At 35.3% G+C, this 11,122-nt stretch overlaps 2 protein-coding genes across 4 annotated transcripts; both read left to right on the top strand.

The window, feature by feature from the left end:
* The first annotated feature begins 630 nt into the window (after positions 1-630).
* Positions 631-7,622, top strand: LOC100784257 (GATA transcription factor 24-like). The gene is made up of 10 exons (NM_001255457.3): positions 631-1,203; positions 3,130-3,216; positions 3,306-3,439; positions 4,339-4,449; positions 4,575-4,686; positions 5,186-5,245; positions 6,148-6,216; positions 6,301-6,375; positions 6,545-6,625; positions 6,809-7,622. Exons 1-10 carry the CDS (start codon positions 943-945, stop codon positions 6,872-6,874), a joined length of 1,056 nt encoding a protein of 351 aa, NP_001242386.2. The 5' UTR covers positions 631-942; the 3' UTR covers positions 6,875-7,622.
* Positions 7,623-8,511: 889 nt separating this feature from the next.
* On the top strand, positions 8,512-10,750 carry LOC100785318 (F-box/FBD/LRR-repeat protein At1g78750). Of its 3 annotated transcripts, none has more exons than XM_014776302.3 (3): positions 8,512-8,789; positions 8,922-9,876; positions 10,343-10,750. In XM_014776302.3, the coding sequence occupies exons 2-3, from the start codon at positions 8,959-8,961 to the stop codon at positions 10,577-10,579; spliced, it is 1,155 nt and encodes a 384-aa protein (XP_014631788.1). In that variant the 5' UTR covers positions 8,512-8,789; positions 8,922-8,958; the 3' UTR covers positions 10,580-10,750. The 3 variants fall into 3 exon arrangements, with proteins under 3 accessions (XP_014631788.1, XP_014631791.1, XP_014631789.1); XM_014776305.3 differs by having other exon boundaries at positions 8,570-8,789; positions 10,362-10,750; XM_014776303.3 differs by having other exon boundaries at positions 8,575-9,876.
* The last annotated feature ends 372 nt before the right edge of the window (positions 10,751-11,122 follow it).

Consider the following 11,122-nt stretch of genomic DNA (forward strand, 5'->3'; position numbering starts at 1 on the left):
GTTACATCATCACTGAAATCCACAACTATAAAAATGATAACACAACAATTTTCAACACTATTTTTAATGTTGTTTTATAATCTTATATACTAACAAACACGTTTATCAAGGATATTTGGTAAATTGCTAGTGAATTAAAGAGGAACGGTAGCAAGATTCTATAAACGGCATCCTCTTGACACTCTTTTTTAACTCTCAGTGAATATTTATAATGTATAGTAACTAGTAAGTTAAATTAAATTTTTATCTTAATTTCATGGATCTTATAATTTTACATAAATTTAAATACTTCATACAAAATTTCTCTTTAATGTTAAGATTATTAAAATAAATTCTTCACATAATTTTATATATTCTAAAATATTTATGAAACATATTATTTATGTAAACAACGATACTTATGTAAGTATAACTTGATGTCATCGTCTAGAGAATTAAGTAGTGTTGCTTAGAATTAATAATTTCATAGCATATATTTTTAATGATTGATTAAAATTTATTAAAAAAAAATTATTTATATGAAATTTAATTATTATTTTATGATTTATTTCAGCTGTTATTTCCGGCATTCCCATTCAGCAATTATTAATTAATTCCCTAACTTATTTGTCAGCACTCAGCTAGCGAACCGTTAACTTGAGAAGTAGTACCTAGGCTCACTGCCTTAACCTTATCACAATGGATAATAACTAACTCCTACTAATACTTGTCCTTTATTTGTTCTTAAAGGAGAAACAACTTTCCATTCACGACACGCTCACGCCGTCAAACCAACTTGAGTGCGTTCCAGGAAACACATCCCCTCTCCATTTCATTCACTTCTCTGCTCTCTCTTTCTCCCACGAATTCCCAAACTTATTTTCACGCTTCCAATTTCCGTCACGTAAACCATGCATCACCGCCTCCCAAATTAGGGTTTCCGACAGGCGCGTGGAGGAATCGATGGCGACCGTGAATCCGCAGCCTCTGCAGTTCGAGGACCCTGCTATACCCGTCGACGACGATGACGACGACGACGACGGCGGTGATGATGACGCTATGGATGACTTGGAGGATGCGAATGTTAATTCAGTGAACGTTGCTGCTAATGCCGCGGCGAGTGTAAATCATGAAGCGGTAGTGGCTATGCCTTCCAGAACTAGCGAGCTCACTCTTTCTTTCGAGGGCGAGGTTTATGTCTTTCCCGCTATCACTCCTCAGAAGGTAATTTTACTTTCTTGGAAAGTTCTCGTACTTTGAAGTTTTTTTTATTTTTTATTATGCTATGATTGTTGTATAGATTTCGTTAAATTTAACAAATTGAGGGGGATGGGGAGTGTTGTTAACTGTTAAGTTTTACTACTAGTGTAAAATTAACACAAGGTTGTATTAAATTAAAGGCTAAGTGGCATGCTGATTGCCAATATATTCAAAGCAGAGATAATTAATGAAGCCGTACACGGTCAAGTAAAATTCAATCAACATAGTAGTTTTATCTAATCTTATTTTTGTGGTAATGCAAAATGAATGATACTATGCGGGGCATGGGTTTGATTTTGCAAGGCTTAATAATAGGAACAATAGATACAATAGATGTAGCCTACTAGCGTGTGTTTTCATCTTTTGAGTATTATTCCCATAACGAATACTTTAAGGATTTGAAATTTTAACTTAGCATGACTGATGAGAGAATATAAAATAAATTAAGCTCAGAAGAAATCTATGAACAACGGACACACCGGTTAAAGGACATGTCAGACACCAACATGTGACGAACACGTATCAGGCACGTTTTTGTAGTTTTCATTTTTTTGTTTTGTTTTGACACTGCTCGAACATATGTCAGACATACGTTAGACACATTTTTTTTAAATATTTTTCTTTTAAAAAACCAACCTAAAAATTAAATTTGCAAGTTATTTGTTTAAATTTTTCTTTTCAATGATGATTTTTCTTGGTTTTTTTAGACTTTTTTTAAAGAACTTATCACATTGTTTTATTTATATTGTTTATGTAAAGAGATAAAGTTCTTGTATAGTGAAATATGACCGGTCTTCCTACCTTCTTTTGAGCTTTATTATCATATGAATATAATAAAACTTAACAACTTGATATATATATATATATATATATATATATATATATATATATATATATATTCTTGTGTTTTATGTTTTATACTTTAGTTGTGTTTTAGTGTTTGACATTTGTATTGCAATATGTGCTTCATGCTAACAATACACTATCAAATAAAATTCATGTAAGTTTCATTAAATGATATGAATTCCACTAAATCTTAATCTTTATTTGATGGGTCTCACATAAATTTTAATCAATAAAAGAATATATTAAAAGTGTGTCATCTTTTAAGCTTAATTAGAGTATCTTTAATATAAATTATTGAGCTCAAGAATTTCTATCCACCAGATCTATTATTATTCCTGTTTAAAAAAATTTCATGCGGAAAGTTGAATCCTAAGGAAAGAACTCTCAAGAATTTTACTTTTGTCAAAAAAGTATTATTTTTTAATGTCGTTTGAGGGAAAAGAAAGATCTTATTTTTCTTTTATGTACAAGTAAAATCCAAAAATCCAAATTGAATTTTATCAGTAAAGTAAACATGATAAAAGTTCTTTATCATGAGACCTATAAAAAATAATCTAAAAACAATTCTTCCATTAAAATGCTCTTAATGTTCACATGGCAAGACAGAGAAGTTATAAACAAACCTTTGATATTAACAATGAAGTTACCAATCATAAATTAGTTCAGAGTTCTTGTAATTTAAAATGGAATGATAAAACATAAAAGATTAACCAATATCATAGAATAAAGTTACAAGGCAACCTGCATTTAAATTATATCTATTTACTTCTAAATTATTCAAAAGGATTGTTAGAATATGGGTTTTTAACCTAACTCAAATTTATAAAATTGACTTGTAAGGTTCTTTTACTTCCCAGTTATATATCTATTCTATGTCGGCATTATCTCTAACCGACTTCAATACGTCCTTTTTTTGCCCACCGCTACTGTCACGATACGGGCCTTCAAGACACCCCTTTTTACCTTCGGGTGACCACAATTAAGGTGGTTTTTCAACAAGGATGATGACTGAGGAATGCTTGGTGATCAAATTTAACATTGCAGGTGCAAGCTGTCTTGCTGCTTTTGGGAGGACGTGATGTGCAGGCAAGGGTGCCTGCTGTTGAACAACCATTTGACCAAAGTAACAGGGTAGTGTATACATCTACTTGACGATATCAGTTTTATAACTCGTAATGCCTTTTTATGCTTGCATTTGAGCACTTTACTAAAATCTCTAGGGCATGGGTGATACTCCAAAGCGTTCAAACCTTTCACGAAGAATAGCATCCTTAGTCAGGTTCCGTGAGAAACGCAAGGAAAGATGTTTTGACAAGAAAATTAGGTATTCCGTCAGAAAAGAGGTGGCACAGAGGTAAATAAAATTCCATACTGCACCATTTCACCCAAATAGTTGATGACTCTTGTCCAATGGAAATTGACTTGCCTGTGAAAACAATATGGTCACTCAATTGTCTCACCATTTATGCTCTTGATAATTGTGGTTGATATTTGAAAGTCATTTGTATGTTTTGCATCTTGGACATACTATCATGTCTACACCATTTTTGTGCCGCTGGCATCTGAATAATATTCCTGAGAAGACTGTTGCTTACATTTGTTTTTTATTTTAGAAAAAGAAATAAACTAACTTAATAGACATTCCTTGTCCCCTTCACAAAAATTATCAAGGGTGTTTGTTGAGAAAAGCAATGTGCTTTAATCCATAAGGAGGTAAAAAAAAAAAACCACATGCTTATTATATTCCCTAGCATTATGTTCCAGTGATAAACTGTTTAGCACTAACACCATTGAAATGCCACAAAAAAAAATTAAAAAAATAGAAAGACTTGCTTTTTTATTATGTCGTCATCTCTAGCAGTATATGTTCCTGCGGTAAGCAACTTATAGAAAAGTTATTCAGACTAAGAGGACGAACCTAATATATTTGAACTTGCTTGTTATAAGTAGAATTTATAATGTAAAAGAGGGTCTGTGTCTGGTCTGACTAAAATTGTTTTTACGATGAACTTTCTTATCGTGAAATATTAGGCCTGAGTTGTTATCAGGTAAAGTCAAATCAGTGAGCATATTTCTCAACAGCTAAGGACTGAGGAACATAATGCTTTGTGTTGATAGTTGGTACTTGAGTGCCATTTTGAGGGCTTCTTGTAGGTTTTATTTGATTGCAGGTTGTTTTTGAAGTTTGATTTGTTCTTCTATATTTATATAAAAAAATTCTGTTCTGTTTTTGCTGTCTTTTATTCTTGCTAGGATGCATCGGAAGAATGGGCAGTTTGCTTCCTTGAAGGAAAGCCCAGGTTCATCTAATTGGGATTCTGCACAGAGTTCTGGTCAAGATGGCACTTCTCATTCTGAATCTGTGTGAGTTTTAAAGCTTGAATTTCCTACATATATATTATTTTATCCTAATGTTGTGGTTCTTTTGCGTGTATGATTTAATTGCATTTCTGTAAATATTATCCACATTGCTTTTTCATGCCTTCTAGACGTAGATGTCACCATTGTGGTGTCAGTGAAAATAATACTCCTGCAATGCGTCGGGGGCCAGCTGGACCAAGGACTTTATGTAATGCATGCGGCCTTATGTGGGCTAACAAGGTTAGTCATTGTGCTAAAAAGTTTGGATGTGATGAAATGCTTGTTGTGAACTTGAACTTCTATATTTCATTTGAAGTACAACAACAACAAAAATATTCACCTCTAAATGGAGTCAGCTACATGGTTGAAATGATACCATCATGTTATGTCAAAATTCTAGTCTTCAGGAAGGCCATATAAACTAAAAGTAGAATTATCACAATCTGATTTACAATATTTTTCCCCTTTCATATAACCCCCTCCAAAAGATAATTGACAACTACTTTGGACTATGGTCCCAATGGTATAACCGTATAGGAGGAACTGGTTGGAGTTTATAGTAGATGCCCTTTCTCCTTAGCATTGGCTAGTTTCTAACTATATGCTATGCTGGTTAGAATATTAATTTGTGTTTCTTTTTTACCTTGCATTCCTGTTTATGCACTGCATCCTCAATCTCATTAACTGTTTGCACCTTGCAAATATCTTCGGTTACCCTGAATCCACTTAACTCTGACAGGGCACACTTAGAGATCTCAGTAAGGGCGGAAGGAATCTTTCTGTTGAGCAAAGTGATCTGGTATGTAAGACAGAGAGCTTAATGTTTTTCCAGATTTATTCCTTGATTGGAAGCCAATTGTAAATGCGAAGGGGGATAAGTTCTACTTATATTTTTAATTATCAGTTCCCAATGAAATGGTTTCAGTGATGGATCTATTATAACTTGTAAATTCTTGGGTGTGCAATATCTTAAGTTTTTTTTTTTTTTTTTCTGGATAGGAAAAGAAAAATAATTCCATATTTTTGTGATGGGAAAATTAAATTTATTAGAATAGGATAATAATATAGTCATAAGTCAAGTTATTGATGTCCTAATTACGATTCAGTTACTCCCCCTTTCTTAACAAAGTCAAAGATCACAGGTCAAAATCCCATTCAATAAGGTATCTGGATGAAACTTACTAGTTAAAGAATTCTGACATGCATGGATAATTCATACAACACTAATATCAAATAATACATCTGTAGCTAAATAAAATGTTTTTTTATCAACATTTGCAATTAAATTTCAGTGAAGATGATACAAATAAATAAATTCACCAGTTTAGACTTCTGATTGCCACAAACAGATGGAACAGTATACATTGACATGATAATAACTTTCATTTAGTTCTTTGTAAAAGGTTTATTATTGAACACTGTGGTTCAATATGAAGATTTGGGTTAAAATTATTTCTAACCAGAACCTGTTCTTTTTCAAAAGAATTCCAAAACAACCTAAACCCCAACAAGGGTGAAAAGCAACTAAATCAACTTTATAGTTTGAGTTGGGTTGTTTGAATTGATTTGGGACTTGAACACTAGTTGTTTTTAACAGCCTTACCTGAAAATCTTTGTGGTGCATACTGTTAGGTCCTTTTAATTACATCATAGTCCTATATACATAGGTGGTTTACCTATCAACCTGTATGGTATTTGCAGGACACTCCTATTGATGTCAAGCCTACTTCTGTTCTTGAAGGGGAATTGCCAGGCATCCATGATGAGCAAGTAGAATCCTTTACATGTTGCAAATTCATTTTCAGCAGTGCAAATGTATTTTCATTTTCATGAAACCTTTTGTGGGGTATGCAGGATAGTTCTGAAGATCCTTCCAAGTCCAATGCAGCGGATGGTTCTAGTAATCATGCTGTAAACCCCAGTGATGAGGTAGTTTTAATCTCAGTCTCTTCCTCTGCACACACACACAGAAATTCTTTTACAGATAATTTAGGGTGATTCCAACATCTTTTCTCTGTTATTGAGAAATTGAAAGCTTCTAATTAATGAATTGTTATGATACTTGTCTAATGGGTATTGGGGTGATTTTCTTGTTCAGGAATTGCCTGAAACTGCAGAACACTTTACGAACGTTCTGCCACTGGGAATTGGGCATTCTTCAACAAATGAGAATGAACAGGTATTCCTATTTGAGTAATCTTACCTACACAACTGTACAGGCGGCTTCATCTGGGTTTAAATAGCCCCACTTTACCAATGAAACTTAAAATGGAGCCAACTATAATGAGTATGTAGGTAACAAAATTCTTTATAAGATGCATATGAGTAGTTACCTCTTACGTGGGGTTTATTTGATCAACAGGAACCTCTGGTCGAGCTTTCTAATCCTTCAGATACAGATATTGATATTCCAGGAAACTTTGATTAGAAGGTTCTAAGTGATTCATTAAGTTGAGGAGTTTTATATAATGGTCCCCTCTGTAGTATATTGTTGGTGTACTAATCAGATGCAGATCTAGAAGCAGTGAAAGTGATACGTACCAGAGACAATTAGGAAATTTGGGGTTATGAATAATTGTAGCCCTCAGAAATGGAAATGATTACCGATTAGCAAGTGTCAATCAAGAAGCTCTGCTGTTCCGGTCTAACAATTATGTAGTAGTCTGCGATATTGATGCTGGTATAAGTGCCAAGACATTGTTTGTGTATATGTTATCCGATGATCTTCCTTCTGTGTTTATATAAAAAAATTCATTAGTTAGGGCCTGTGTTGTAAAAATGCGGTCTGCTTGTCCCTGACTATAATAATTTCATTGAGATCAAAGTTCTGCTACCCTCATTTTAGAGATGAAATTTCGGTGATATGCTATGCTATGCCACTCAAGGATGGGTTGCTGGTTTGAATATCAACGCAACGGTGTGCTAATCACGACCTTTGATGGAGTTTAGGCTTGTGCTGCTGTGCTCCTGGTGAGAACATTTGGATATGTTAATTAATACAGATAGACTAGATCCAAATGTACATACATAAATAAATATTGGTTGTCGTCTTCTCTATGTTCTTTCACACTTATGTTATCATTGCTGTTGTGGTGCCCGAAAATAATTGCCATTCTTGTCATCATCATATCCCAATAGCCTGATATTATATTAAGCATAGTTATAATCAAATAAAATTATTGGAATTTTTACGCTACCTTCAAGTCTATTAACTTCTGTTCATGTTAGTTACAACTAATTGCTGCCAGACTATGAGCAAGTTCAAACTGAATTTATTGTACGGTAAGAGTATAATAATAATATAACTTTTTGTTTACAAAATTTTAAATTTGTTTCAGTATTTGTCAATTACGTTATGTCAGCCGAATGGAACACACCCCATGTTTCATTGGACTTGGACAATCCATTGGGTTAAAAAAAATAGGCTACAACAATATTCATTAGTGTTATTGTTATATGCAATTAATTTCGTCTTGATACTTCTATATTCATAATTTATTTTTTTTATCGCTGAGTCTTCTTTTGCCATACAGATACCGAGAATGAAGAGAAACACACCCAAAACTAGTAGGGTGATATAACACGGATAGGTGCCAAATAGTGCCCAAAGTCAAAGACACAACCTCAATGAGGCCTTTGTTAACTGTCAATCCATCTTGATACTCAATGCCTTTCCGATTGTTTTTCTTTTTCTTTTGATTTTCCATCTGAAACCTGTCTGTTAGAGATCGATTATGATATCTTGCATCCTTGTACATAAGGTGGGGAAAAACAAAAAAAGACTACACAAAAATACTGGCCAAATCATCCAGCTGCACGGGCAATAAACTTACCCATCCAAGTGCTTCATTACACTATTATGATTTTTCTATCATATGTCCGGTGGACTTGTGCATAGGTGAGGGAGAAAAGAAAAATAGAATTAGGGTTTACATCAAACACGTTCTTCAACCAATATTCTATGTAATAACAAGTTGAACTTCAACCCTGAAACTTAATTATTTTCTTTTGGTAACACCCTGAAACTTAATTTAACTTAACGCATATGAGTCTCAATAGCAAGGAACCCAAATTTCTTTGAAAAACAATTTTATTCGCACCAACGCCAACGAACACCACACCGCGCAATTAAAAACCCCACCCCACCCCACCCTACCCGTCCGCGCGAAATTAAAACCATCAACCCGAAAACGAAACGCAACAACAATTGCTATCCGCGTTCCTTCCGTTCCGAACCAACGCCAAACAGGGTTCATAACATCTCCATTTCATTCCCTTATTCGAATCGCTCACAACTAAGAAGTTTTGCAGTTAAAAATACTGCAAAGTACGGTTATTCCAATGTAAAACTCGTGATCCGTTAATAAAATTATTTTTTCTTCAAACGTAATTTTGCAACGTATTTTCAAACATGTTCTCAACCATCAGGTATTCCTAATTTCTCATTTCCATTTCTCTATTTCTTTCACGCTCAGATTCTTCTCCGAAGGCGTAATCTAGCGCACGAGTAAGATGAAACGGAGAAAGCGCAGCCACAGCGAGGGCAGAAACGAAGAAGACAGACTGAGCGACTTACCCGAATGCGTTCTCCTCCACATACTAACATTCCTGAACGCCAAACACGCCGTAAGAACCTGCGTGTTGTCGACTCGATGGAAGGACCTCTGGAAGCGTCTTCCAACCCTAATTCTGCACTCCTCCGACTTCTGGACTTTCAAGGGTTTCACCAAATTCGTCTCGCGCCTCCTCTCCCTCCGCGACGCCTCGCTCGCACTCCTCAAACTCGATTTCGAGCGCCACGGCTGCATCGAGCCGCAGCTCCTCAAACGGATCGTCAAATACGCCGTTTCCCACAACGTCCGCCAGTTAGGAATCTCCGTCAAGTGCGACATCCGCGACGTTCCCCAGTGCGTTTTCTCGTGCCAGACTTTGACCTCTCTCAAGCTCTCCGTTTGCCCTAGAGGTTACATCTACGGCAGCACGCTGTTTCCGAAATCGCTGAATCTCACGGCCTTAACCACCTTGCATCTTCAGCACTTCACCTTCTGTAAAGGCGATGATGATGATGATGACATGGCTGAACCGTTTTATGCTTGCCGTAGGTTGTGTGATTTGACTATTGACTATTGCACTGTGAAGGATGCGAGAATTCTCTGCATTTCGAGTGCTACGCTTGTGAGTTTGACTATGCGGTCTGATCAGTCGGGGGATTTTTACAAAATTGTGCTGTCTACGCCGAATCTTTGCGCTTTTGCTTTCACCGGTGCACCTTATCAGCAACTGCTTGGGAGCAATCTTTCTTCGCTCGAAAGAGTGAGTATTGATGCGGAAATCTGGTCGACTTCGTTGGAGTCTCCTTTGATTCTGTTGAGTTGGCTGTTAGAGCTTGCCAATGTGAAATCATTGACAGTCTCTGCAAGTACTCTTCAGGTATATATACACCTTAACTAAGGCTATGTTTAGATAGATTAATTTCTACGTAAACCACCATTCCACATCAACAATAAAAAAATCAATTCAGTAGGTTCAATTGATGCAGAAGCTACTTCACATTGCTTCTGGTAAACATCGAGAGAGGGTGATGATGCACGTTGCACATTTGGTTCGGACCATGCACTTAGTTTCTCACCCAAGCTAAAATTAACTTGTGTACTTCAGCTTTTGGAAAAGTTAGATAAGAGAGTTTCTATGAAAATTAAGTGCATTAGTTGATTTTAGCTTACCAGAAAAGCTCAATTCATTTTACCTTTTTTTATTTTCTTTTGCTATCAGTACTTTTGGAGAACTTTATCTAAATAGAGCATAAGCATGTTCTAAGGCTTTATTATTACTTTATTGTTATTTTTTTTCGTTTGCAGTAACTTGTTTCTAATTTTCCTCAACCCTCGTTGCTTAGGTTCTCTTCTTAATTCCAGAGTTGTTGAAGATTAAACTCCCTTGCTTGGGTAACTTGAAGTCTTTGAAAGTGGAACTGAAACCACTCTCACCTATATTTTCCATGAGACTGAAAGCTGCCAAGTCGTGGAAAGCAGCATTGAAACCATCTCCACCGCCTATGCCTGATGGGATAGTGGATTTTTTGCTTCAAAACTCGCCATCAGCAAAAGTTGACATGATAGATTTCGCAAGATGAAATGTGAATTATTGTAATTGGTTTGGCTTTTACTTCCTTCCGTGTTTCTGTTTCCCTTAGTTCATCTGTTTATGACTAATTATTAGTGGATAGATTGCAAGTTCTTTTGGTAGAGAAACAAATTGTAGATGTATTAAAATCAGTCTCAAACTAATTATTGAAATTGAGGCACTAATGTTCATCTTACTTACTTTTGAGTTTCTGTTATATGGTACTTTTGATTTTGAAATATACTTAGTCTATTTGGACATTTGGTTAGATTGAAGTTGATGATCAGCTATGCAAGCATGCGGAGTACTCTGAATTTAGAAAATGAGACGAATTTGTGTGCAAGTACATTTTGTTAGTTGGTGATAATGTAAAAGGGATTATAGCATATTTGGAGTTTTTCCCCTCAAATTTCTTTGTGCTTGATTTCATTTTCATGATGCTACTCATCCAAAGGATCTGCGTACTGAAGTTTCACATCAAAACTTGATCAAATGCAGCAGAGCAAAAAAAATTTATTGCAAAGTGATTGATTTTCGATCACAAGTATTGATA

The sequence above is a fragment of the Glycine max genome, chromosome 6, assembly GCF_000004515.6.
Source record: "Glycine max cultivar Williams 82 chromosome 6, Glycine_max_v4.0, whole genome shotgun sequence".
Taxonomy (NCBI): Eukaryota; Viridiplantae; Streptophyta; class Magnoliopsida; order Fabales; family Fabaceae; genus Glycine; species Glycine max.

Excerpts from the sequence above, each read along its gene's own strand:
- LOC100784257 (NM_001255457.3), top strand. The coding sequence starts at position 943 with ATGGCGACCGTGAATCCGCAGCCTCTGCAGTTCGAGGACCCTGCTATA. Across the intron at positions 4,687-5,185 it reads GCCTTATGTGGGCTAACAAG|GGCACACTTAGAGATCTCAG; the intron begins GTTAGTCATTGT and ends TAACTCTGACAG. Across the intron at positions 5,246-6,147 it reads CTGTTGAGCAAAGTGATCTG|GACACTCCTATTGATGTCAA; the intron begins GTATGTAAGACA and ends TGGTATTTGCAG.
- LOC100785318 (XM_014776302.3), top strand. The coding sequence starts at position 8,959 with ATGAAACGGAGAAAGCGCAGCCACAGCGAGGGCAGAAACGAAGAAGAC. Across the intron at positions 9,877-10,342 it reads TCTCTGCAAGTACTCTTCAG|GTTCTCTTCTTAATTCCAGA; the intron begins GTATATATACAC and ends CTCGTTGCTTAG.